The 27,196-nt window shown below is 36.7% G+C and overlaps 5 protein-coding genes across 7 annotated transcripts; 2 read left to right on the top strand and 3 right to left on the bottom strand.

Annotated features, from left to right (window-relative positions):
* The first annotated feature begins 326 nt into the window (after positions 1 to 326).
* Positions 327 to 14,249, top strand: LOC106163552 (hydroxysteroid dehydrogenase-like protein 2). Of its 3 annotated transcripts, none has more exons than XM_013541172.2 (9): positions 327 to 535; positions 10,221 to 10,384; positions 10,625 to 10,838; positions 10,970 to 11,073; positions 11,216 to 11,317; positions 11,683 to 11,883; positions 12,542 to 12,718; positions 12,902 to 13,282; positions 13,669 to 14,249. In XM_013541172.2, exons 2-9 carry the CDS (start codon positions 10,222 to 10,224, stop codon positions 13,908 to 13,910), a joined length of 1,584 nt encoding a protein of 527 aa, XP_013396626.2. In that variant the 5' UTR covers positions 327 to 535; position 10,221; the 3' UTR covers positions 13,911 to 14,249. The 3 variants fall into 3 exon arrangements, with proteins under 3 accessions (XP_013396626.2, XP_013396627.2, XP_086860559.1); XM_013541173.2 differs by lacking the exon at positions 327 to 535 and adding an exon at positions 9,386 to 9,525; XM_087004433.1 differs by lacking the exon at positions 327 to 535 and adding an exon at positions 9,625 to 9,689.
* Positions 3,212 to 9,282, bottom strand: LOC106163561 (sterol carrier protein 2). The gene is made up of 4 exons (XM_013541189.3): positions 9,081 to 9,282; positions 6,309 to 6,533; positions 4,732 to 5,505; positions 3,212 to 4,204 (listed from the first exon to the last, which is right to left on the bottom strand). Exons 1-4 carry the CDS (start codon positions 9,181 to 9,183, stop codon positions 4,038 to 4,040), a joined length of 1,269 nt encoding a protein of 422 aa, XP_013396643.1. The 5' UTR covers positions 9,184 to 9,282; the 3' UTR covers positions 3,212 to 4,037.
* A 230-nt stretch (positions 14,250 to 14,479) lies between the features above and the next one.
* LOC106163575 (protein irg-1) lies at positions 14,480 to 16,350 on the bottom strand. The gene is made up of 3 exons (XM_013541211.2): positions 16,075 to 16,350; positions 15,514 to 15,665; positions 14,480 to 15,067 (listed from the first exon to the last, which is right to left on the bottom strand). The coding sequence occupies exons 1-3, from the start codon at positions 16,211 to 16,213 to the stop codon at positions 14,816 to 14,818; spliced, it is 543 nt and encodes a 180-aa protein (XP_013396665.1). The 5' UTR covers positions 16,214 to 16,350; the 3' UTR covers positions 14,480 to 14,815.
* A 136-nt stretch (positions 16,351 to 16,486) lies between these two features.
* Positions 16,487 to 18,256, top strand: LOC147764011 (small integral membrane protein 15-like). Its single transcript, XM_087004736.1, has 2 exons — positions 16,487 to 16,679; positions 17,271 to 18,256. The coding sequence occupies exon 2, from the start codon at positions 17,340 to 17,342 to the stop codon at positions 17,577 to 17,579; it is 240 nt and encodes a 79-aa protein (XP_086860862.1). The 5' UTR covers positions 16,487 to 16,679; positions 17,271 to 17,339; the 3' UTR covers positions 17,580 to 18,256.
* A 5,326-nt stretch (positions 18,257 to 23,582) lies between these two features.
* On the bottom strand, positions 23,583 to 27,143 carry LOC106163574 (NADH dehydrogenase [ubiquinone] 1 alpha subcomplex assembly factor 2). The gene is made up of 5 exons (XM_013541209.2): positions 26,725 to 27,143; positions 26,021 to 26,061; positions 24,497 to 24,571; positions 24,091 to 24,136; positions 23,583 to 23,705 (listed from the first exon to the last, which is right to left on the bottom strand). Exons 1-5 carry the CDS (start codon positions 27,035 to 27,037, stop codon positions 23,617 to 23,619), a joined length of 564 nt encoding a protein of 187 aa, XP_013396663.2. The 5' UTR covers positions 27,038 to 27,143; the 3' UTR covers positions 23,583 to 23,616.
* Positions 27,144 to 27,196: the final 53 nt, after the last annotated feature.

Below are 27,196 nucleotides of genomic sequence, written 5' to 3'. Positions count from 1 at the left end.
CATTGTTCGCCCCATAATTGAAAAGCCGCATGTGTATGGTTCTTTTCATTGTTTTAATTCAAATTGCTTTGTATGGCTAAAATTCGGTACGATCGGATATTTTTCACGAAAGTTATTGTTTACTTGGTGACCATCTCCTGTACAACTGGTAGCCGTTGTCGGTCAGTCAAGTGGACTACTACTTGTCCATTGTTTATTATTCAGATGCAAAAAGGGAGAGTGAAGAGGTAGTGATTGCATAACCTTTATTATGCCCCCCACCACCAGTTCTGTAGCCTAGATGAGATGAACGATAACAGGTTGTATAATTAAAATGCAATGAAGACAATCTAGGTTAAACTGTCCAATGAAATCATTACCCATTTCTGAATTTCGCAATTCAAGTCCCCAACCGTCATTCCTTTCTGGACCGCCTAGGCGCAAAGACGTATCTTGAATTCCACAACCAGCAGCATATACACATTTATCACAAGCAAAATTCTAAGTAGTTGAAGAAAACCCAGATTCAAGTAAAGTTGAAGAACAATTCTTAAAGGTGAGTTTTCTTTTTCAGGGATGCACTACAGGTAGCTTGTACTACATTGTACTGGGTAGCACTGTCTCGAAAACTAGTGCTCAGTCTGTTGAAAGTAGCGATCGAACCTACCTTGTGCGAAGGTCAGAATTTTTAGCATCAACCCAATCGTCAACCTCAACCCCTCACCCTTAACTTTGAAAAACAAGGCAGCAAAGCTGTCAAATGTACAAACAAAAAGCAGAAAATAAAGATGCAGAAAATAGGTCATTTTGTCAATATTGATGCAATAATAAATAATGCTTATAAGTTATAACAGCACAGCCAATCAACACTAAATTTTAATCATGCACAACAGGCAACATGGTCAATAAGATTACAGTTTCAGGACCATGAGAGTTCAAATTCACATAATGAAAATCTTTCTATGTGAAAAATGATGACAGTGCATAAAATAATATTACATAATGTTTAAAGACAAATACCACTACTACTGCTTATCTGGAGATACAGAAAATGTACAGAGCCTCAGGTGGATGGGAGTTTAAAGTCACAACTTGAAGATGCCAGTGTTTGAAAAAAAAAAGAAAACATAAAAAATATTCCAAAAAGCTGCTATTGAAACTTTTCATCTAGCTGTATTAACATGATATGAATAACCCCATTGAGTATGAGGATAACAAGGCACTGTTATTCATCTATATCATTAATGTTGGCATAACACAAAATAATTTTTTCTTCTATAAACTTATTTGTAATATTAAACAACATTTACCTGCATAATTATCACTGATTCCTAATTATGTGTCACTATTGAAGACTTTTACAAACTGTATCTGGCAGAGAGCTAAACCTATGGGAGTTTACAGGGAAATCTCAGCATGTGTGTTTTACGTAATCTCATTTAATGGCCACTTGAAGTTTAATTTGGCAAGTGACTTAATAGCTCTGAATTTAGCTAGTGATTACCCAAGGGACAATAACATACTGACCACCATCCATACAGCACTCTGTGAAAAATGAACATTTCATAAAGAACTGCACTGATTCCAAAACAGAAAACAACCACGATTTTCCAAAACAAGCTGCACTTCAGTCCTATGAATCTTTTCAGTAAATTTGAGAATCATAAGTAACATGGTTTTCCCTTAATGGTTATCCTGGCAGCAGTGTCCAAAATAGGGTTTTCTTCAACTTCTATGCAATATAACACATGATAATAATGACCATCAATTTTTAATAATAAAATAAAAGTATCATGGATATTCAGAAAATGTGACTAGCAAAGGTCTTCAAGCCCATGGAAATTCAAAGTCACACCTTGAAAATGTCGATATGTGAAAATTTTAATTCTAACAAAAAACTACATAATATCCAGAAAAATTGATCGATAAGACGGGTTTTCCAATTGAAGCTGTATTTTAGTCCCATGTTACCTTTCTGTAAGTTTGAGAAGAGTAACACCCCATTTCCATAGATTTTTAGATCGATCTATCCCTGTGGGGAGTCTCACTAGATTACTGTCAGCTTGGCCAGTTTAAGCGTCTGTCCCGCCTACTAAAAGCTGTAAGGGGGTAATTAACTATGGTGTCCGCTCGGCTGACTGCAATTTAGCCTGAACCCCCAGGGAGTTAGGTCGATCCAAAACTTAATCTTTAGATCGATCTAAATCTCTGGGAAAGCACCCTAAGGCTTCGTTCACATGCAATGTCTATTTTCTTAATTCTATTTTCTATTCGCGCTATCTTATGATCACGATCTGTGCCCTGAATATCCCGCCGCGTAATTACTGGCAGCGCGAGCCAGTTACTTATAGTAACTTATAGTAACTGGCTCGCGCTGCCAGTAATAACGCCGCGGGATATTCAGGGCACAGACCATGATCATAAGACATACCGCAAATAGAAAATAGAATTTAGAAAATAGACATTGCATGTGAACGAAGCCTAAGTGACATGGTTTTCCTTTAATAGTCACTATGGAGGCAGTGGCCAAAATAGGGTTTTCTTCAAGCTTAAACAGCTTTCCGATTATAGTGTTATTGCTGAAAGTGCACAGCAATGACAGTGGCAATGGAGATGGCCATGCCAGCAACAACAAACTCAATTTAGCATTGCCATGAACAAGTCTGACATTTAAGATAGTCGGGAGAGGGGGATAAGCAAATGATTTTGACGTAATTAACACTGCCTATGGGCACCAACAATTTAGCTGGCAGAAGCCATTTAATGTCTTGAAACTACACTGTCGAGGAATGTTTGAGTTAGCAAAAGCCTTTGTACTCTCTTAGACTCTACTTCACCCTAATTTTTGTGAGCGTGTACATATTGGGTGAGACGAAGTTTTATGGCAATGCCCTGATGGTAAGGATATTGTAAACGTTTGCCATAAACTTCATCATACAGCAGACATCATAGTTGCGATTTTGGGAGAAATGGAAAAAAAAACGGCTTTTCAAATTTCTCCTTTACCTGAGCACCCATGAACATCATTTTAATGCCAATTTAATGACACTGTTTGAAGCTCATGGCGGCCATGCACTTCTGGTTAACTATGCCAATTTTTATGATAAAATCTTGTTCAAGGATGAAGTTATGCCCCTTAGCAATTGCTGTCTCACCTCAAAATAGAAATGTGTTAAATATACAATAAATGGTTTGAGTGACCTACATAGCAAGAGAAATTTAGGCCCTATATTATATATATTTCAAGGAGATTTTTATTGTTTTAATTCAACACAAAGGTAGATGCATTATTGAATAATTACATCCAGGAAATAACTCATTTTCGATATTTGAATGATAAAGTATCCTTAGTCTACACTTCACACTGATGATACAGAACTAGTGAGTCAAAGATCTGAAATATGAAGTTGGTATTTTCAGAGATTTTAATGACTGACCCTGGAATGTACTTTTTGAAACTTTGCAATACCATAAACAAACTATTAAACTCCAGTCTACACATATTACCTAAGTCCTGAAATAACTAACTACTCTTCTTGTTCTGGATACATGTATATACTGAACCAAAATATATGCATAATGAAAATATGATTTATTTTTTATGTAATTATCTACAATGCATAGCCAGCAATAGCAGTTAATATTGTTTAATAATTAAAACATAAACATCAATCCTTTTTCACGAGCATTTATATTTTGGTCCAGTATATATGGTCAGTGAACTAATGTATGCTTTGGCACAGAACTGAAATCAATTATTACAATTGATGCACTGTACAAATTACCAAAGTTAATTAACTATAATTTTAGTTTTGAAGCTCTGTCAACCATGCAGTGAATTTTACAGTATTATACATTTCATTGTGCGAAAATTCTAGATAAAAGCAGTTTGGATTATCACACCTTGCTTGTCATCTAGATACAAAACATAGACCTGATTTCTTTATTTTTTTGGCAACTTTTTCCTGTAGAAAGTTGTCGAATGCAGAGAACAAGTGATCATTCTCAAACAAATGCCTCCTCATTTTCTTCTTCCATTTACAGGACCCATGAGATGATCAAAGTCTGGCATTTGGTATTCCTGGTTTATGTTTCTGATACATGGTAACAACTGCTGCCCCTCCAATGCCATAATTATGCTGTAATGCTGTCTTTGCTCCAGCTACTTGTCTTTTCCCAGCCTCTCCTCTCAGTTGCCACACCAGCTCAGCACACTGGCCAAGACCTGAGGATGAAAATAATTGAAAATACTTATTCGATGAGATTTTTCTTTGTCTCTTGCATAATGAGATAAAAAAGTTAAATGTTCTGAAGAGATAAATGCTTTTTCTACACATGAGACATGATGTTCTGATTCATCATCATAGGGTCTCTAAGACACAACTGATTTGTCTCGCCAATGCAAAAAAGGTCATTTCTCATAGGAAGAAAACATCTTTAGTCTTTAGATTTACTTTTAACAAATAAAAACATTCTACCTTGTGATTAGTAGAGAAAGATATATGAATTTGTAAATGAAGAAGATATAAGACAACTCTTGACTTGATCATTTGCAAAATGATGTACTCATTATTTTGTCATATTTTGTTATAATCTTTTACAATACCATTTACTCTCTGGAGGCCTCTCCAATTAAGTAAAATCATGGTTATACATGATGATGAATGTTGCAACAAGATGCAGTTTATCTAGTTGGTACATTACTGAAGTACTATCACTGTAGTTGATAACAAGCTAGGAATGTAAACTAACCTGTGGCTCCAATGGGATGTCCCTTAGATTCCAGTCCACCTGAAGCATTAACCACCCACCTGTCCCCCATCTTATATACCTGACCACCTTCTGTGGTGGGCACCCATTTCCCTGTATTAAACAGTTCCAGGGCTTTTCCCTCTGGGACCAGCCTCAGGGCCTCATACATAAATAACTCATTACATGAGAAGCAGTCATGAACTTCTAACACATCAATATCCTTTGCCGTTAAGCCAGAGTCCCTGTAACACATGTCTGCTGCTCGCTGGGCCATGGCAAAACCTGACAAGTCCATGTAACTTTTGCCAAATGATGATGGAAGATCGGTGACCATGTTCTGGGCTAGAATTTCTACAGCCTTGTCTTGAAGATTGTGTTCTTTCACAAACTTTTCACTGCACACAATAGCCGCAGCACCGCCATCACCAGTTGGGGCAGACATCCCTAAGGCAATGGGATAACATAGCATTCTGCTCTTTATATTCTGAAGATTGGTAGGTCTCTGAAGACTGGCCCGTTCATTCTGTGATCCATGAACTCTATTCTTCAGTGCAACTCGAGCAAGATCATTGAAAGTCAGTGCAGGGTACTTCTTCATGTATTCTTGAGCAGCGTAAGCAAACAATTTCACAACATCTGAGGTCATAGCATTAAGGTCTGGTCTGATCAACCCAGGATCTGCCCCTAAGGACACCATGTGATCCATGTGCCTCTTCACTGGGGATATCTTGTCTTCATACTTCTGGGATAGTCCTCTTTCCATTTTTTCAAAACCTGAGAAGTAAAAATTATAATCTTTGGTAAATCTGTTCACATAAGATCAAATACTGTATGTGAATATTCAATCATAAATAAACAGGAGAAGCCTAAATATTCCTAGGCCCATCTCACATCAAGCAGTAAACAGAACTGGCCCAGTCAGGTTCAGTTTAACAGGTCCAAACATGTTATTACAGTTTAGGGTTTCTTATTCACATTCACTGCTATCAGCTGGACAGAATGAGGATTCGTTCACATGAAAGATCTATTTTCTAAAAATCAAAAAATCTATTGGCGGTATCTTGTGATCACGGTCTGTGCCCTGAATACCCTGCGGCATAATTACTGGCAGCGCAAGCAAATTACTTCCAAAGCTGTAATTAATTAATTCTCGGCTGCGCTCGGAGGAAATTCTCATACCTTGACGCATGCGCAGTAGGAAATTAGAAAGTAAATGGCGGTCGCAGTTGCTTTGAAAAATGTGTTTGTCAATTTTGTGCAAGAAGCACTACCACTAGCCATATTACGTGTCTATATGCTTGAGTCGTCACAACTAAACTGATGAACTCCACAGCTTAGAGATACTACTGCATGTGTCAAGATGTCAGAAACTCCTCTGAGCACAGCCAAGAATTAATTACAGCTTTGGAAGTAACTGGCTCATGCTGCCAGTAATTATGCCGTGGGGTATTCAGGGCACAGACCGTGATCACAAGATACTGCCAAAAGATTGTTAGATTTTCAGAAAATAGGGAGTTACTATCTAAGTATTTTTGGTATGATATAATCACACAAACATAACTTAAAAATATACAAACCCAGTGCCATAGTGCAGTCCATACCACTGAGAACTAGTTGCCTGGCAAGCAAAAGAGCACTGGATCCCGAAGAACAGTTATTATTAACATTGTATACTGGGATGCCAGTCAAACCCAATTCATACACTGCCCTCTGACCACATGTAGGTTCACCATAGCAGTAACTGGCTACCACAGTTTGGACGGAATTGTATGAAATGCCAGCATCAGCCAATGCAGTAGAACCTGAAATGTTCAGGAAATATTATGTTTATCTATGGAAAGAATCAAATGTTAAAAGGAATACAAAGGTTGATAAAATGGGGAGAGGGGGGTGGGGCATAATATATTGTTCTGCCCCCTGAGTTAGCTTCAGCCCTTTTAGATATTTGAATAGGCTTGAAGTTGCTTGTGAAAATGTTGAAATTTAATGAGCAACTTGTCGAACTAATATTTAATAATACTTGAAAAGTAAATAGAAAGACTTATTTATTTGAACAGACAAGGTATTGCTTTAGGTCACCACTTAATTTAAACTAGACAGCAAAGCTAGCAACTATTCAGACACCATACAGGAAACAAGGCAGCTAAGCTGTAAAATGTTTATGCATTACCCAGAAGAAAGTGCACAAAATAATGTTTCGGACATATTTAATGCACTGTTACATAAGGATAATGCTTTAAAACAGCATAATCACTCTTACCCTACTACATAATGTACTACAAGTAAAATGGACATTGAAAAACTAGCAAGTGATTCAGTTCCACAGGACATAAAAGCCACTTAAAATGCAAATGTGTGAAAAAATTCAAACACACACACACAAAAAAAGAAAAAAAACAGAATAATTACCTTAAATGTTAACTGATTAAGCCAATTTTTGAAAACAACCTGCCTCTTTACCAAACAAAGTAACTCAGTAAATGTTAAGTAAAACAAAACTATGGTTTGGAAGGTATGGGGCTAACATCATGAAAATTGTGCAAAAAAACAGAATATTACTGTATATATGTAAACCAATCCTGCCAATTTTCAAAAGCAACCTGTTTCCTTGACCAAAAAATGCCACTCAGTAAAATTAAAGGAAAAAAAAATGTGGTTTGGCAGTTAAAGCAATAATAACTCTTCGTTTCGGCCAAAAAATGAATTTTCCTGGAGTAAACAACAATTTTCCCATACTTACCAATGGTTAATGAATCCATTTTTACATTCAAAGTTAGTCCCTGGTTTTTTTCTAAAAAGTTTGGTTTTTTGTTAAAATCTCTTAAGAGATTTTAACAGAGTATAGACATCAATGGAGGTCACGTGGTCTAAAGACAAGCTCAGATATCAGAATAATAGCTATAACTGCTGTTTTTGTGGTAAAACAGAATATATTATATTTCTATGAGTTATTCACAAGGTTTTTATTGTGAAATATAGATCTCATACGAAGAGTTATTATCCCTTTAAGGGGCAAATGTCTCCAGAAAAATGACCGTAAATGTAAACTGATTATGCCAATATCGATTGTAAGTAATCTGCCTCTTTACAAAATGAAGTCACTCAATAAATTTTAAGTAAAACAAAAATACAGTTTAGAAGTTATTCTTTGTTCGCACCACACATGTCTCATTGACATTGAAATATGTATAAACCCTCCTTTTCCAGCCGCACTTTAACACTTATTTCTATAAATTGAACATCCCAATGGCCTAAACAAAGCAACCGGATGACATATACATTTACCCCTGTAGCGAATTGGGGTGAGTGCAGAAAAATCACCGACCAGACCAGGAATCGAACCCGGGACCCCTCGCTAACAGAGCGAGCGCTCTTACCTACTGAGCTACCCGGCCGGTTCTACTTGCCCCTGGCACTACACTCCTCCCCCCCAAATGCCAAAAGACGCAAGCCCTATCTCGCAACACCGCTGCCACCATTGTAGCAATTTGGGGTGAGTGCAGAAAAATCACCGACCAGACCAGGAATTGAACCCGGGACCTCTCGCTAACAGGGCGAGTGATCTACCACCTGAGCTTTCCGGCCAGTTCTACCTGTCCCTGGCACTACACTCCTCCCCCCCAAATGCCGAAAGACGCGAGCCCTATCTCGCAACACCGCTGCCACCATTGTAGCGATTTGGGGTGAGTGCAGAAAAATCACCAACCAGACCAGGAATCGAACCCGGGACCCCTCGCTAACAGAACGAGTGCTCTTACCTACTGAGCTACCCGGCCGGTTCTACCTGCCCCTGGCACTACACCCCCTTATAACACCTACCTCGTCTCAAAAAATGATTTTCACGTCAAACACGTCGAATTTGCGTGTTTGAGGGGCCAGGTAATGGCTGCCGTTCAACAGCCTCTTCCGTTTTAACCATGCATGTTACGGGCACACAAGCCATATAACGGGCCAGCCTACCCGCACAACCATATACTGTCTGCCTGGTGAAAATTACAGTGAACAAGCACTTACCCTTACTCTGCAAAATCCTTTGCAGGGAACAAACCCACTCAGTAAATTTAAAACGAAAATACGGTTTGGCAGTTATGGGGGCGAACGTCATGTGCATGGCAGCAACAGTGACAGTGATGACACAGTCAGACACACCTATCATAATATATACAGACACTTAAAGTTAAATACGTTTGTGTGTTTGGGTTGGGGAGGGGGTATATTAAGAAGCCCACCTTTTCTCATTATAACATCAACTGATCATGAGTAAGATATAACCTACACTGAAATGTCCGCACTGAAATTACAGGGACAAAGTCCAGTGTCCATTTTTTTTTTACTGGCAGTGGCATTACCTGCTTCTCTTCCCATATCTGGATAATCCCATTGTTTGCTCATAGGCCTTTCAAACTTTGTCATCCCAACTCCAATGACAAAGGTCTTCCCCTGGCGTGACATCTTTTGGCAAATACTGATTAGGTAGGGAAAACATCTGTCTGTTTACATACTAAATGGTCTCGTACTCTTTTGAGTCTGATATGGCACAAAGTTACAAGAATGATATTTTGTATAAAAGTAAATGAGATTTTTCTGTACAAAATTTTTTTTTAAAAATTAAGGACAACAATAATAATAGGTAAAAGACACATTAAGGTTTTACAAATGATGTTGAATAACAGCAAAAATATTTACTGCGTGCCTACACTAGCAGCCGGTGGGGTTAAAGTCCAAATTTGCTGAACTCTGACCACTGCATACTAGAACTAACAGCACGGTGTAGAGATCTCTCCGACCGTTAGGGTAAGTAAACTCGATCAGGTGATTTGTCTTGATCGAATGGTTCAAAGTGATAAGAGGGTCCATGAATTGGATACATCTTATTATATACGAATCGCTCAGGGCTAATGCATAGTAATGGAGCGTGGACTTGGTCGGCAAACTCAGCTGCCTGTCAAAAAGACAAAGTGAGTTAACTAACCACGGTTCGCGTGGGGTTGCTTTCCTTTTCTAATCTAATTTACCTTACTCCTCCAAGGCCATTAGAGTGAATAAGTTCAAGCTTTGAGTATTAACAGCCTTTTCATCACAGATGTACAGGGGCACTTCAGGGTTGGGCTGTCCCTGGATGGCTGATGATTCTGATTTTTTTCATATTGTAATTCCGCTATCTCCTAAGCAACTGAGAAAGTTAAAAGTTCGTCAGGAATATGGATGGACCAGTCATAATTATGTGCCCGTTGGGATTTGGCTGTTGTGGGTGGGGGAATCTTCTCTTTTGCCATTAGTATTTTTTCATCTTTTCCTTTTTATGCTGTTGTTGTGTAGATTATTTTGCAATAATTATGCATTGGGCCTGGGCATTGTCATAGATTTCCAAGGAACCAGGTCCCTGAGGGTGAGCTACTCTTTACGGAACGAGGAAGTGCAGAGATTAGAATTACAACCCTTCGACACCATCCATGTACTGTTAACAGTTATTATTATTATTAATTTAGGATGCTTGCTGGGCGAACTGTGTTTATCACTGGTGCCAGCCGTGGCATTGGAAAGGCCATAGCTCTCAGAGTTGCCAGGGATGGGGCTAATGTAGTCATAGCTGCCAAGACAGCAGATCCACACCCAAAACTGCCTGGGACTATATTTACTGCTGCTAAAGAAGGTGATTTATGCTTATTAAAACCTGCAAGGCTTTGTTTACAGTTTGCTTTATTTATGCAAACAAGAAAATTATTCAAGTTGTTCTTTGGAGGTCATACATATAAAACAGATGTAGTTTCAGTAAAAAAAGTTGTTGAACTCCTTAAGGCCTCATATGGTTTATAAGCATTGCAGGACAAAAAGTTTTTGCTGATATTTTATATAGCCTAAATGTGTTTGTAATAAATGTATATTCTTTTAGTTGAAGAAGCTGGTGGAAAATGCCTTCCCTGTGTGGTTGATGTCCGCTTTGAAGATCAGATAGAAAAGGCTGTTGGTGAGGCAGCAAAGCAGTTTGGTGGAATTGATATTCTCATCAATAATGCTAGTGCCATTAGCCTGACAGGAACAGATGTCACACCTATGAAAACATATGATTTGATGATGGGAATCAACACAAGAGGGACATATCTTTGGTAAAGTTATTTCAATGAACCTTTTTATTGCATTTTTGATAATAATGGTATTTTATTGTAGCACATAATCACTTTTCAAAAACTTTTTTTGTTGTAAATCTGCTTTTAAGATATTTTTTTGTTATTTTCAGCTCAAAGGTTTGTTTGCCATATTTGAAGAAGGGCAAAAATCCACATATTCTCAACATTAGTCCTCCATTGAACATGAATCAAGTATGGTTCAAGGATCATGTAGGTAAGACGTGTTTGCTCAGATATAATACTAGTCACATCAGCTTTAAGTTTTTAATAATTGACGGTCTAGATTTGTAGATTTACTGATTTATATGTAAATCTTTGCAGAACTCAGCGATGACATATAAACAAATCTTTTGCAGCATACACAATGGCCAAGTATGGGATGTCAATGTGTGTTCTGGGGATGTCTGAAGAATTTAAGAGTTATGGCATAGCTGTAAATGCTTTGTGGCCAAGAACAGGTGAGATACAAGTGGCAAATGATACAGCATGTCTCAGAAAAAAAAATCTTTTTGGCTCTCCCGTCTCCCCAGTCAAAATGATTTAAATACAACAAAATCTCTTTTAGAAATTGATATATCAGTTTATTAGGGTAATGCAGTGTTAATTTTGATGCATTGTAATATTAATAATATGTTGAACCCAGAGTTCAATATATTGTATTGATTTCAGGGTTCAATGCATTATCAGATTTAGGGATATGCCTGGATCTGAAGCCTGTGTTCCAATAAATGGCCACAGTTAGCAGCAGTGGCATTTAAGTTTGTTTTTATAACCAGTTATTGCAGATATATATTTGTAGGATATCTGTCTGTTTTGTTTATAGCCATCTACACAGCTGCTATGAAAATGTTGGGGGGAGGAGATGACGTTGCCAAGCAATGTCGTAAACCAGAAATCATGGCTGATGCTGCATATCAGATTCTTACCAAAGATAGCAAGAGCTACAGCGGTCACTTTGCCATTGATGATGAAGTCCTTACAGAATCAGGTGTCACAGATTTAGGACAATATGACTGTGTACCAGGTAATTGATAAATAGACAATATTATTTTATCATTTCTTGCATTTGGTCTAAATCTTAGAAGTGCAAATAAAGTAAGAACTTTAAGTATATATTCTTTTGGAATAATAGTTCAGCAAGTAATGATTCTTTGGGTAGTGCTAGGGACTTTTGTTATAACAACCAAATTCAATTTTAAAATGTGAGAAATGATGTGATGGAAGACACCCAGTCAGGGGCGGATCCAGAGATATTTTCTGACAGTCTTCCAAATTATCTTTGTTGATCCATCCTACATTTTTGACCGTCTTCCGACAGAAAACATTAGATACCTGTCAATGTAAACTTGAAAATCTGACCGTCTTCTGGAAGACCCAGAAGACGGCCTAAATCAGCCCTTGCCCAGTGTTGCAAAAAGTATTTGAAGTATTGATATTTTTTCGAATTTGTATAAAATAAAGAATCCAGAAACCAGTAGCTCTCCACTACATATATTTAATAGAAAACATATAAAATAGAACTAACAATGTTATCAATAAAACAATAGACTGTCAAGAACTATTAACCACATGTTGCAAATTTGAAGTACAGCCTTCACCAACTGCCCCACCTCTAATCCATGTTTTGCCTGGACACTAGATTGTGTTGTTTCATGGTCCTACATGTCACCTTGCATTTACAGGTAATGTACTTCTGCCAGACTTCTTCTTAGATGTTGATCCCAAGCAGCTTCAGGATCAGTTAGATGATGGTAAACCATCTGCCAGTGGACCGCAGAAAATATTCCAAGCCATTGAGAAAATGTTAGATGAAGAAATGGTGAAGTCAGTGGGAGGAGTGTTCCAGTTCAATTTACAAGGTAAAACTTAATAAGGTTTGCCTCCCACAGAACTTGCATCAAATACAGGTCCTAGGTGAGGTTTACAGGAGTCAATGTGATATATTACTCATACATAAAAACAGAGGAAAAATCTAGTACAAGTAAGAGAAAATGATCTTTTCTATTCCACAGTTTTTAAACAGTTCATGATATTTTGTTTAGGTGCAGATGCTGGAACTTGGTACTTGGACATGAAAAATGGTACAGGTGCAGTTGGTCAAGGGGAGCCAGAGGCAGCAGATGTCACTATGACCATGGACAGCGGGGATTTTGTGAAGATGTTTGAAGGAAACCTGAAGCCAACAGCAGCATTTATGACAGGGAAAGTGAAAATATCTGGCAATCTTGGTTTTGCAATGAAACTTGAGAAACTGATGGTACAGATGCAGAAGAGCCAGAAAAGTGGTGGAGCAGCAGAGGCCACCCAGCAGGCACCTGCTGCAGGAACTGGGGGACCACAGAAACTATTCCAAACTCTTGAGAAAATGTTGAATGAAGAATTGGTGAAGTCTGTGAATGGAGTGTTTCAGTTCAACTTACAAGGTAAGTGGTCCTTACAACTATGAAGGGAGAGTCTTTAGCCTACTAGCACAATGGAACAATATTTCTTAATTTTAAATTATAAAGATATTCATTTTTATGTGAAACATGTCTGTATGTTACGCTTATATAAAATGCAAAAATGATCTTAAATGGGGAGCATAAATAAGAAAGATTGAAGTGATACGACTAAAATATGACATACTAGAACATTTGAAAAGTGGCACTTGTAATAATATTACCCAAATTTGAAATCACACACGGGGGCTGTAGAATACTATTTGGTTGAAACAAGACTGCTGAAGCTGTATCTATGCTTTCTGCTAGAAATTTGCCCCCTACACTTAAAGCTACAAGTGTTATGTTTGAATATTAATTTCAATCTGCAGGTGCAGATTCTGGAACTTGGTACTTAGACATGAAAAATGGTGCAGGGGCAGTTGGTCAAGGGGAACCAGAGGCGGCAGATGTCACTATGACCATGGACAGCGGGGATTTTGTGAAGATGTTTGAAGGAAGCATGAAACCCACAGCAGCATTTATGACAGGAAAACTGAAACTGTCAGGCAATATGGCCTTAGCAATGAAGCTTGAGAAGCTGATGGGACAAATGCCTAAATCTAAATTATAACTTGGGCGACATGTGTGAGTTGTGACTTAAAATATATGCACCAGCCTCAGAGGAAATAGTTTTTACAAGAACTTCAAGTTAAAAGAGTGCTGTGATAATTAGATTTATTATTGTAAAAAAATATGTTAAATAATTCTAGCTTCTAATTTTTAAGGTCTATTGAAACAGTGCTTGATTTTCGCTTATAATTGAGATTTAAGTGGAATATACCATAGGAGAATGTATAAATTGTTATTAGGATAAGACAATTTCTGATGTACTATACAGAGGGAAGTGTTTGTATAACATTATTTCCATTTTACTCATGAAGATTAATAAAAATAAACTTTGTATAAAGATTACAGTTGTAAAATGTACTGCTACTGTAAGTTTCATATTTTAAAATTTACATATACACACATACATATTTACATATGCACATATACAGACACCAAAGGAGGGGGGACATTGCAACAAAATTTACAAAAGAGAATTAATGAAATAAATTATAAAAAGATACTTTGTTAAAATTAAAAGACCATGTGAAATTCAAAGGATAATGCCTTTTTACGAATCAGTAAGGACAGACACAGTGATCAGCATATTTTAATAACTGACATGTACAAGGTCTGCATAAAAATGTAAAGCTTTAAGAAAGAGTAGCAGTAGGTTTTTTCTTTGGATGTTAACATTCTTTTACATTTATATATTTCTTTTATAATAATTTCCTATGCTGAAACTAAGATGGTCTCCTAACCTTTTACCATGCATACAAACAGAAACTATCGAAAAACAAATATATAAAAACACTCCTGAACAGAGTTGGTGTAAGAATGATCTCCTCTACAACTATTGCACAATACTAATGCTCTAATCACAGCAGAATGGAATGTCATATGGTACTGTTACTCTTGAGGCACTGGTATTTAATGTCTCTTGATTGTGTCTTTTATTTGGTCCCAGACCTCGTCTTCTTGCCCGTCTTCTTTTAGTAGCTCTGCCCTGACTTCTGTCAATATGTACCCTAACAAGTTCTTGCCTCTCCATGTTGATCTATTATTTGCTCTCTCAGAATCAGCTGCCAAACCAATCCCCCATATTGTATCCACAGGACTGGCTTCTACTAAGATTGTCCCCCTAGTTGCCAGAAGTACCTCTCTTAGTTTGGGGTTACTGAACTGTAAAGAAATGCCATACAGACATAAATGACAGCAACATTAATACACCTTAAATTGTATATTAAACATTGAATATGAACATACAAAAAAGAATATGACCTGACCAAACATAATATTGACTGATGTGATCGGTGTTTTTACTCTACTCAGGGAAAAGGACATAGGGCATCAGGCAAAAACGTCAGATGACAGCACTGCTGCAACTTCAAAATCTATCTTAAAGCTATTGACATTTAGTTTTTAAAATCATACGATGAGACAATCACTGACTTTTACTTTGTATTGTTTTTCAGACTAAGTGAACAAAGTAATATGATAAAGCATAACTCACAATGAAAATGGAAATGAACACTTTTTTTAACATACTGGGGTATAATGATAAGATAGTAAGACATGAGGCATATACGTGGATAAATAATAAGACAAAACTTTTTTAACATTTTCACCTTTGCTAAATTTCCTGTCTTTACAATATCCCAGCAGTTTGCTTTCCACACTTTATCATTAAAGTTGTGTACTTTCCTCCCCAAAGCCTTTTGTTTTGCAGGATCCACTGTATCAAGGATTTTCTTTGCAGTAGTTTCATCGCCAAACAAAACTGAAAGAAACGCAATGACAACATTAATTAAAAACAGAAGCACTTATGTGGAGTGTGCTTTAATGCCAGGAACATGACTTTGAATATTGCTTTAACAGCAACTGACAATATAATTACAAGAATTTTACCCTCAAGTGAAAAACCAAGAATTAGACTAACAGACTAATATATAGTATGTATTTATACTTTGACTTTGCATTTGACCTCTGATACTAATGCAGATCATAAATAAGTTACATCTATTTTCGTTTCAACAAGATTTTCAATTATATTTACTGAGTATATTCAACAGTTACCTTTTAATCGATTTGTTTTCATTCACTGGTCGTTGCATTATTCTTTTCAAAACACCCTTCATGCAAAGATAACTTAATGACAATCGTCTCCATAAGAGTTCTAACTAGTATACCTGCTTTCCTGTACATCATGTACTGCTCAGCACAGTTAAATGAAACTCCATCGACTTCAAATTCTGAAGAATGCCATTGGCTGAACGGAGACTGCTTTCTCCAGAAAAAAGTAAATCTTTCTTGAACACTAGTCGCCATCACTGTTCTTGATGTAAAGCTTGACCACACTTAGTTCAATAATACAACACAGTCCGACTATACTGACTATTTAGCATGATCATTGTACGTCCTGTTGCAACATCATTTGCAATATAGTATTTTCCTGGTGTCTCGTTTTCAATTGTCATTTCATGTTTTAAAACGTGCCCGAAATTGAGGCTTATTTGTGGATATTAGCGGTCTTGAGACTTTTTTAAAAAGAAAAAATAACACTGCTTATTGTCATTAAAAAGTAAATCGAACTTCGTGTCTCCTTTATGAATTATCAAAATTTCATAAGACCCAGTCTAATGACAATAAAGTTAACATTTATAATTTACGCCAATGTGTAAATTTTTTGGGGGAAGCTTATCTTGTTTTGTGCCATCTATAAATGAACTGCAACACTCGTTTAGAGATAGCGTACCAGCAAACAGCTAAGTCAGCTGAAGTACAACCGGCGGAGGTAAGATTCAACCTTAGCTAAGGAAAACAAAACAAACTTAAGCTGTGATGTGTACTTTGTGGACAAGAGTAACATAATAACATACGTGCCAATGTACGACTTGATTGAAAATAAATGTATAGGTGTTACTCCCCTCCGACTCGGGGACGTCACTCCCAGTCCAAGAGTTCCATTACTAGTACATTAATTTAATGCATTGTTTTTATCTACTTGTTCTCTCATTGTTATACATTTGGATAAGGTATTAAAATGATTCTGTTTCAGAAATGCTAGTCTACAAACTACCCACATGTTTGGGATATGCTCCTCTTTTCTTTTATTCAAATATATTTATTTCAATTAAAGGCGTAGACTCAAAATTTATACGATGTCTTCGTCGTTAGTATGTTCTTAAAATTTTCTCCCTTATGACTTAGTTTTCTTCGATTGCGCATATAAAAATTTAAAACATATTAGAATTAATTTACTCCTGATACTAGTACATTTTAGTTATTGGGGTGAATAGATATTGGGGTAAGGGTTCCACTAGCACAGTGCTACAACATACTACAGCAGCAGTAGTACTTAACAGTAATACTTTTATATTTTTAGATCACATGCGGCATCCACACATATCCAAGAAAAGCACTGCAAAACCATTCCCTTTAAGGATAAGCAACAATGTTTTGGGATGACTGGGACTACCATCAAATGTTTGAAGACTTTGTGCTGTACGCAGCCAAGAATCCATGGTCCTTTATATACTACTTTTTACTTATCTTATCTCCATTTTTCTTCATCAGTGCTATGCTTGCATGGCAGTTAGCAAAGCAAATTGAAGCTAAAGAAAAAGAGAAGAAAAGGAGTGCAAAAAGGAAAGCAAATATAGCCAAGGCCAGGGGAAGACAGAAAGCAGATTAACTGTAGGAATTATTAGTTTACTGTGTATGCACTGGAAAAGAAATTAGGAATTTTTTGCTAGCAGACAGGCAGCAGGCATTTTAATTCGAGGTGACGAGCATGAGCATTACAGCATCTCCAAATTTTACTTCATTCAATTGGTAGCAGAGCCTACTGAAAATGCAAGTTGCCATGATTCAGGGGATTAGATCATTATGTTATGAAATTCTTATTTTGATGCGGAACTGTTATCTTCATTAAAATATAGGCAGCATGCAGAAGATAAATGCCTGAACAGGATTTTAATTGTTAAACATTCGACTCTTTTGTTAAACTTAGAAGTCCCAGGACAAAATATGTCAGGCTTTAGTATGAGGAGCCTTTCACAAAATGAAATAATAATGAAATAAAAATGTTTAATTTTATTTAATCTAAAAAAAAAAACAATTTCAAAAAGGCCACAGGTTGTGTGTGTGTGTGTGTGCGTTTTTCACTTTTGCTGCTAAACTGGCAATGTGCCAGAGTTAGTAATTCAAATAGGCACCATGTAAAATGTCTATTGTTTTTGTTTCTCTGTTGAATAAACTCACAATTTCACAGTTATGATAATATTTGTAAAACACTGATTATAGTATTAAATTCTTGTCACTACCAGGAGACTAATGTTCATATAACAGGTAATACATTGAAAAAAATTATTACTCTTGTTCATAATTCTTCAAGTTGATATACAGCTTTGTTTATACTGCCTATGCAAAACAGCACTTGTGTGCATAATTTATCACAAATGATAATCACGGTTTGAATATTTAACAAGTCATCTAAACCAGACAAAGGTACAGACAACTTACAATTTAAAAGTTATACTAAGATCAAAAAAAATAAAATGATGACCGATTTTTTTTTACAATATTCATACTATAAATTAATGAATCACAATTTTTAAACTAACTTTATAGTGAGAAAGGAGGGGGGGGGGGCTTCAATGAGAACATTTTGATTGGCCAGTTTTTAGGGACATCATTTGTGTAAATCCACTCCAGCTCCTTATAGTCAGGTTGTCAACCCTTGGTTTTAAGGTTAAGTACAAAATCCCAGAAAAAGGTTTTTCTTCTGTGGTTTCCACATCTTTATAACCCTTATAATACATATCTGGCATGTAACAAGCATGTATGTTTAACCATTTTGAGAAAATCTAAGATGGCTGCCAATACCAAAGTTATATATGGTTATCAGTTACAAAGATTGATATATAATGCCAATTATCAAATTATGTTTGTTTGTGTTTACCATTTTAATACCTTCAATACCACTATAATATATAAATCTGGTAGGTACATATATCTTCTCCCATTTTGAGAATAAAATTAAAGGTTTCAATTACATAATGCCATTTGGATATATTTGTCATCAAAAAAAGTTGTTTATCAGCATTTCTGCCTATGATATATAATTGGAGGGTAAAGAGTGCATGGCAGTGTGTAAACTTGGGTATATTGAGAAACCTAAGAGGGCTGCTATTTGCCATAGAACATGGGTTCTTACTTAGGGAGCATTCCCAGAGATTTAGATCAATCCAGAGATTTAGATCGACCCAACTCCCTGGGGGTTCACGCAAAATTGCAGTCAGCCGAGCGCGCACCATAGTTAATTACCCCCTTACTGCTTTTAGAAGGCGGGACAGACGCTTAAGCCGGCTAAGCTGACAGTAATCTAGTGAGACTCCCACAGGGATAGATCGATCTAAAATCTATTGGAATGGGGTCTTAGACAGGGAGATAAGGTGTCCATTACCAAATAAAGTGTTCTCTGTTTTCCACATCCCCACGATCCAATTCCACTGCAGTATGGGGCATGAAATCATTGGAGTGCAAACCCATGTATGATAGAGATGATTTTAGATTTATAAAACAACAACAAAAAAAAAACCACGTTGTTGAATTACAGATATGAAGTTAAGTCATTATTTAATTATTTCAGATAACAGACCTTTTGTGACTACATCTTAAGATGCAATCAGTAAATTATACCAAGTTTTCTACCACAAAAGTTAAATTTAAGAGATTGTGTCAGGTGATGTCATTAGCAAACAATGTGCTGGCATCCTCAAACAATGAGCCTATAATTATCTTGCCACATATACACAACTCGTGCATTATTTTTAATTACATACTTTATAACTTAAAAGTGATCAATGAGAGTGAGAGAGACCACGCCTCACCTCTGTGGTTGCATTGTAGTTTTTAGTCAGTCTTGCTGATGAAGTTCAAAGCCTTTGCAGCAAATCAACTAGACAAAACACAATATCTGCCTTTTCTTTTGAAGAAAAGTGCATAAATGTGGTTTCAAACTCTGCCAGAAAGGTTAAGGAAAGACTGACTTGTTTAAGCCCTTCAAACGAACACAGCAGATGAAATTACAAAAAAAAAACAAACTATTTCATCTGAAAGACGGAGACACATAAAATGCAGTGGATTTTCTCACAAGAATGAGGACACTAGGTAGGAACACTACTCTGGACATCAATATAGCTTGATTTCTGCATGCATGAATGGACTCGGGGCCGAAATCCGGCCCTTTATAATACAAACACAGGTTCAGACAATGGCCGAGCTTCACCCAGCAGCCTTGGTAGAAGTGAGCCTTAAACCAGCAGTGATGGCTACAGCTATGACAGAAGCCAGCTTAATTCAAAGTTTGATGCACTGAACACAATTAAACACAATTGTATATTTTAACCACTCTCTGTGATTTATTAACCAAGAACTATAGTGGTTATACATGGAGTCTCATGTCAGCTGAATTCAACAATACCTTTCAGAATTTTTTACGATCCAACACTATTCTACTACAATGGCTAATTCTAATGTCCAGGATGAGGGAGCATCCTTTATTCTACTAGTAAGTCAACAGAAGATTTTGTCAGCCATCTCACAAATCAAGTGGACAAATGGTAGTTTACAGACAAAAACGAGTCTGGGGATGGGCAAGTGCAAAGTTTTTGAAGAAGGGTTATGCTGAGAAGATCCCTGAAGATGAGATATTGACAGATAGAACTTACTGCATCATCCAGTCATTTCTGATAAAAAGCCAGGGAAACTAAGAGTACTATTTGACTATGGTGCATTGTGGGCATATCTTAAACTAGATTCACACCTGTATCTGTGTATAAGCTTATAAAATGTAATAATTTTTTTTCTTTTTTTTTTTGAGAAAATGGTCAATAATGAAATTTGGGCATATAAATGATAATTTAAAGTGTTGTTTGACCTCAGTATACCTTTAAACACCAAGACTGACAGAACAGAGAGGCGATACCGCCTCCTGGTATTGTACCACCAGCTGGAGTAAGAACATTCGTATGGGAAGGAAAAAGAAGGGGGAGGGGTTGTCTCACTAGTTGACAATCTTTCGCAAACAAAAGCCATTGAATGAATACACGATTGCAACGATCCCCCAACGATTCTTTGCTCTTTGGCCAACGAAGACTCAAATATGAAAATCGCGTCCTCATCTCTTTCACATTGGGAATGAACTTTCGCTAACAATTTGAAAGTTGTCTTTTTTGTCTGCCAGTTTTAGAGATAAAATGGAAAAAAAATTGCAAAGTTCAGTTCATGGTGAAAAGTAGGTCAAAGGTCAATTTCAAGGTCACATTTAGATTGCCAATATATGACTTCCTATTCAAGTTCAATAGTAACTATGGACCTATCTCTGCCAGTTTTGGAGATAAAAGGGAAGCAAAATTTGCAAACTTCAGCCCATGGTGAAAAGTAGGTCAAAGGTCAATTTCAAGGTCACATTTAGATTGCCAGTGTATGACTTCTTATTCCAGTTCAATAGTAACTATGGACCTATCTCTGCCAGTTTTGGAGATAAATGGGCAGTAAAATTTGCAAAGTTCAGTTCATGGTGAAAAGTAGGTCAAAGGTCAATTTCAAGGTCACATTAAGATTGCCAGTATATGACTTCCTATCCAAGTTCAATAGTAACTATGGACCTATCTCTGCCAGTTTTGGATATGAAAGGGAAGCAAAATTTGCAAACTTCAGCCCATGGTGAAAAGTAGGTCAAAGGTCAATTTCAAGGTCACATTTAGATTGCCAGTGTATGACTTCTTATTCCAATTCAATAGTAACTATGGACCTATCTCTGCCAGTTTTGGAGATAAAAGGGCAGCAAAATTTGCAAAGTTCAGTTCATGGTGAAAAGTAGGTCAAAGGTCAATTTCAAGGTCACGTTTAGATTGCCAGTGTATGACTTCCTATTCAAGTTCAATAGTAACTATGGACCTATCTCTGCCAGTTTTGGAGATATAAGGGACTAAATGTTATAATTTTGGAGTTCCCATAATGTGCCATAAATTTCCTACAGAAAAAATTAATCAAAATAAAGAAAAGGTCATTTTGGTCAAAATTCTTGAAATGGGAGGTACTCTGAAGTTCCAAAAGTTCAAATTTGATGAAATAATGTCAATTATGACCGCAAGTTGTCTGCTTTGCCAAGCCTTATGTTTTATTTTTCCATTACTAGTCAGGCAGTTAAGTCCAAATTATATCCAGAATTGTGCAAAAGATGATAAAAGCATGAAACTTTCCTTGATGAATATTTAAGAAAGCCGCTCATCCAAGTACTAATGAATTTTGGAGTTGCCCCCCGATCCAAAATAGACTAACACCCAATGGTCATTCATCGTGGAAAGTTTCATGCTTTTATCATCTATTGCACAATTTTTTGGCTTAGCCGCCTCCCTATACCGTACTGCACATTTTGCTTTCACCATCAATATGTACTTTTTGATAGCGTAACTCGAAAACCGTTTGGAATACAAAAAAACAACCCCCTGATCCAAAATAGACGAACACCCAATGGTCATTCATCGTGGAAAGTTTCGTGCTTTCATCATCTATTGCACAATTCTGGATAAAATTTGGACTTAGCCACCTGACTATACCGTACTGCACATTTTGCTTTCACCACCAATATGTACTTTTTGATAGCGTAACTCGAAAACCGTTTGGAATACAAAAAAACGGAGACCACCTCCAGTGTTGGGCTTTACATGCTCTACAAAATGCAAAAAAGAATGGGTCTCTAGCATTAACGGTCCCCGAATTAGAGACAGTTTTCAGTTTTGGCATCTTATGGCCGCTACTCCCATGAAAATGCACCGATTGACCCCAAATTCACGGAGATGAAAGATGACCTGAAGGGTAACACTTTCCAATAATATTATTGGTTAAGTCTGTGTGGTGTCTGAATAACAGGGCAAAAGAAATTTTTTTCGTAAAAAATTTATTTTTTTGAAAATTTTGGCCTGTTTGACCTTGAAGTAAATTTTTTTGAAAATTTTGGCCCATTTGACCTTGAAGTAAAGGTCAAAGGTCAAATCCAAGGGCATATTTGAAATCTACACATATGACTTTTGGAAAGCCGTCTGTAGAAATTTTTCCCATAACCCCTTCCGTAGGGTAGATAATTAGCATTTAATTTTGCCATTTTTGGACAAGGGTGCATTGCAATGAGTGCCACACCCAGACCCCAATACCGACAAAGCCCAAATTTTACGTGGAACGAGTTGAGATTATAGGTGACCTAAATCCAAGAGATGGGTACGGGGGCCCTTACCGTCTAGGAGGAGAAGCGGTAATGGTAGCCGTCCGGCGGAGCAGGCGGAACGATTCGGACAGGACCGAAACCATGTGTACCGCCAGCGCTAACGCTGGTGGTACAATAAAACATCAATATACAAACTTTGAGCCTATGACTAAAGTAAAAAGGTCAAAGCTATCAAAAAGTGTACATGGCCCGCATTGTAGCTTTAGAGGTAACCCCAGAAGTTGTTAGGTCCATTGCATCTATCTCATACACCCTCAGTTCACAAACAAAAGAGAAAGTACAGCATATATGTACAAGTAGATGTTTGCATCAACTTTCTGTCTTTGATTTCTGCCAGAAATCTAAGAGAACTGTGCATCAGTCAATCAAGATGATGTAATAGTTATAAAATGATATGCAATATCATTCATGTTGCCGAGCTTTATTCAGAAAAGTTCTGCTATGATTTTTTATCCTTGTCTGAATTCGGAAAGTTCCTTATTTCAGCACCTGCTTTGATTTCATACTCGTCATAGCTTGGAAATGCAACTAAAAAAGAAAAAAAAAACAGAATGAGAGCAACTTCATAGAAAAATAAAAGAACAAGTTAAAAGTCATAAACTCAATTGGACATGCAGTTTACAGTATTTCAGATTAAAAACAATTTCAATGTTTTAATGACTTTTCAAAAAGTTTATCAACTGAACAAAAATGTGTATTTTTTTGAGTGTCACATTATGTTCAATTTTTGAGCAAATGTAGTAATTTTAAATCTTACAAAGGAAGCAACCAACATTAAAACCAATGGTATATCATTTTTATGATAAATATCAAAATTTAAGATCTACAAATCCAGCAAACTGAGCTCTAAAGACTGAAAAATGCTATCAACACTTAGATGTTGGAATTTAAAATAGGAATTAAATTTGTAAACCTTTTTTCTTAGAAGATTGACTTTTTACACTGCTGCCTGCATGTTCCTAGGAAAGTACAACAAAAACCATTATACATTTTCACTTATGACGTCCTGATAAATCAACTATCAGGGTCCAGGTTGAACCTAAGGAAGATATCAATAGTAAATATTGCACACAAATCTAACAGTACAAATGTATTACTATAACATTATAATTCTAGTTTCATCAATCCTTTAAAGAAAATACATATTGTGCCTTGGGGGTTATTGCAAGGAATTTAGTTTATTCTGATATTTTTTCTTAACACAAAAAGTTTTAAATTGAGCAATGATGCATTTTATGTAAATTGCCACTCAATAAAAGCAACTGACTAATTATAATCATAGTTTACACACAAAAAAATTTTTTACAGTGACTGCCTACCTGGTTATATTTTTCTTCCAACTGTCTACCTTTAATTTTCTTGGTTGCTGCAATTGCTAGATTTATATTGATTTCCTGAAAAAAAATCATGAAAGATATATCTTTTAAGTTTTAAAGAAAGCTCAAGGGATAACTTACAAAGATTCTCCTGTCTTCAACAATTGTCTACATGTTCAGGCTTTAAAACCCACAACATTATACAAATATATAGGACAAGGGCCTTACCAAGTGCTACTTTACTGGGCAAATCATGTACAGCATATGATAACTTGTTATCCATTCACATTTAATAAAATTTGCAAAGTGACAGTGACAGCATTTTTCTACTTCAAGACAAGTCAAAAACTACTTCATCAGTACATGGATATTATGGGAAGAGAACCATGACATAAAATCTTTAAGGACCCCGTACAATTCGGATTTATCAGTCAAAAGTAGTATTCTGGGCCCGGTTGCACCAACCGGTCGTAAGTGAGGCGTAGCAGTTGCGCCGGCGTAGACTGGGCACAAAATGCTACGCCCGAGAAAAGCCAGTTGCACCAAACTGAAATAGTGTTTACGTCGGTCTTAACTTAGTCGTAAATTAACGCCTGCCAGCTAGGTGGAGTAAGTCGGTCGTAGCTCATTTTCCACTATGGCTAGACTGGCACAGAGAGAGTTTGATGACAATTATCGTAGTTAACGTAGAAAATGTGGGTTGTTATTTGTTTGTGTCTTAGGCTCTATTCCCATAGATTTTAGATCGATCTATCCCCGCGGGGAGTCTCACTAGATTACTTTCAGATAATCCGACTTAAATGTCCGTCCCGCTTACTACAAGGTGTAAGGGGTAATTAACTTTCGTGTCCGCCCGGCTGACAGCTATTTAGCGTGAACCCCCAGGGAGTTAGGTCGATCTAAAGTAGGTCGATCTAATCTATGGAAATGGGGTGTTACACAAAACTTTCGTCTGTATAGCTGGGTTTTTAAAAAGCGTTACTCGAGCGTTACTCGGGCGTAGTTACGACGATCAGTTTTTATCTTGGTGCAACGGGCGTAAGCAGGGAGAGTAAACCTGGCACACGTACGCCAGGCATTGCAGTTTACAACAGTCGTAGCCAAGTAAATTTACGCCCTGTTGGTGCAACCGGGCCCTGATGTTCCCAAATTCCCACTAAAATCAAAACTACAAGTCCTTGTTTTCATTTTCAATTTTTTCTCATGATCGTGACTGAAAATGTATTGATATTGATGTTTCCTTAATTTTTTACAGTCCCTTATTGCACCTATACCTCAAAAAGATGTATTATTCCTTATATACACATTTCTTCAGGCTACTAGATTAGGGAATGGAGGGGGAGGAAGAGGCCAAGAATGTCAATTAGCAAAGTTTTAACAATAATCTAAAATTTTAGAAAAAAAGGTTTTCCTGGAAGAACTACTGCACATTTGTGCATATGACAAGATTTAGTAAATTCCATAGTCTAATTAGTGATCAATCTCACTTTATGAGAAGGGAATTATTTCTGGGTAGCCAGTTCTTACCTCCTGTGTGGGTGGATCATCTCTTGTTTTTCTCAGCCAACCTAAAATTAAATTTTTGAAAAATCCAATAAAATTACTCACAAAACTGAGTTAGTCATATTTGCACACTAATCTATCTTCTTATTCGTAAAATATTTGTTTGTGCTAAGCCAATTCACTGTAAACTCACATGCAAACTTGGAAAGATACAAATTTTGCATAGTAAACTATTTTTCTTATTGGTCATTCTATAATGAATACAGCAGAACAGGACTGTCTCCAATTTTTTCTAAATATGCAGTGCTAAAACAACAAATAGCTATCCATCCACAATTGCCAAGTCATACACTTTTTATTCTGGGACCCGTTTCACAAAGCTGTCGTCAGTTAACGATCTTGATCTGTATGCTAAATATAAAGATTGAACACCCACCCTATTAACTATAAAAATATTGAATAGTAGATAAATGGGTAAATGCTTAAAGCAATGTAACCAAGGTTTTTAATCAAATGATAGGAAACAAAAGTTAGAGGAAAACGCCAATGCCAACAGAGGCAGGAAGATGCCCAATTCCCAAAAAATTTACCCCCGAACAAGAGCATGAATACAAGTATATAAAATGCCTTCAGGAGTGATACACAAGTGAGTTCTATCCTTTCAAATACTGCCCCCCCCCCCCTCCCACACACACACACACACACACACACAGACAGCAACCAATTACCTTGCCATTCTACCGGTATGTCGACATCATCTATAAAGTCAGTTACATCTTCAGCATTATTGAACTTATCATTTTGAAATGTCCTAATAGTTTTACCACTTCGGGTAATTTTTTCATAATACACATTACCCAAATGATCCATGCCAATTATTTTTTCATTCGAAAATTTTCTTTTAAGTCGCTCAAAGAATCCCACCCTAACACTATATGATCCCGAGTCTTGTTTTCTCGAAACATAACATCGAGAAGGGTTGATGAAGAGGACTTGAGAAACCCTATAACGTGACCAAATCCTAGCAGCCTGAAAATGCATTTTGCAGAACGCAGCCTTAGAAAATCAGGTCATATAAAAACTAGGTCAAGTGTGCGGCAAAATAGAATAAAAAGGCGGGAATTTTTTTACCAAAACTTTATAATTTTTTAAGGTTAAGAATTGTATTCATGCCACATCACGTGTTTGAAGGCATTACTT

The sequence above is a fragment of the Lingula anatina genome, chromosome 1 (assembly GCF_051362555.1).
Source record: "Lingula anatina isolate TDL-2025a chromosome 1, LinAna3.0, whole genome shotgun sequence".
NCBI classification, from domain to species: Eukaryota; Metazoa; Brachiopoda; class Lingulata; order Lingulida; family Lingulidae; genus Lingula; species Lingula anatina.
Note: the sequence above shows the minus strand (reverse complement) of the source record. Positions and strands in the feature narration are given on the sequence as shown.

Bases quoted from the DNA above. Each gene is read 5' to 3' on its own strand.
- LOC106163561 (XM_013541189.3), bottom strand. From the start codon at position 9,183: ATGTCACGCCAGGGGAAGACCTTTGTCATTGGAGTTGGGATGACAAAG. The intron at 6,534-9,080 runs GTAATGCCACTG...TGAACATTTCAG, and splicing joins AGATATGGGAAGAGAAGCAG to GTTCTACTGCATTGGCTGAT. The intron at 4,205-4,731 runs GTTAGTTTACAT...TTTCATCCTCAG, and splicing joins ACATCCCATTGGAGCCACAG to GTCTTGGCCAGTGTGCTGAG.
- LOC106163552 (XM_087004433.1), top strand. From the start codon at position 9,640: ATGGAGCGTGGACTTGGTCGGCAAACTCAGCTGCCTGTCAAAAAGACA. The intron at 9,690-10,220 runs GTGAGTTAACTA...TTATTAATTTAG, and splicing joins CTGCCTGTCAAAAAGACAAA to GATGCTTGCTGGGCGAACTG. The intron at 10,385-10,624 runs GTGATTTATGCT...ATATTCTTTTAG, and splicing joins ATTTACTGCTGCTAAAGAAG to TTGAAGAAGCTGGTGGAAAA.
- LOC106163575 (XM_013541211.2), bottom strand. From the start codon at position 16,213: ATGGCGACTAGTGTTCAAGAAAGATTTACTTTTTTCTGGAGAAAGCAG. The intron at 15,666-16,074 runs GTATACTAGTTA...CGTTTCTTTCAG, and splicing joins CATGATGTACAGGAAAGCAG to TTTTGTTTGGCGATGAAACT. The intron at 15,068-15,513 runs GTGAAAATGTTA...ATTTCTTTACAG, and splicing joins AGACAGGAAATTTAGCAAAG to TTCAGTAACCCCAAACTAAG.
- LOC147764011 (XM_087004736.1), top strand. From the start codon at position 17,340: ATGTTTTGGGATGACTGGGACTACCATCAAATGTTTGAAGACTTTGTG.
- LOC106163574 (XM_013541209.2), bottom strand. From the start codon at position 27,037: ATGCATTTTCAGGCTGCTAGGATTTGGTCACGTTATAGGGTTTCTCAA. The intron at 24,137-24,496 runs GTAGGCAGTCAC...GTACTTTCCTAG, and splicing joins TGGAAGAAAAATATAACCAG to GAACATGCAGGCAGCAGTGT. The intron at 23,706-24,090 runs GTTTACAAATTT...TTTCTTTTTTAG, and splicing joins TCAATCTTCTAAGAAAAAAG to TTGCATTTCCAAGCTATGAC.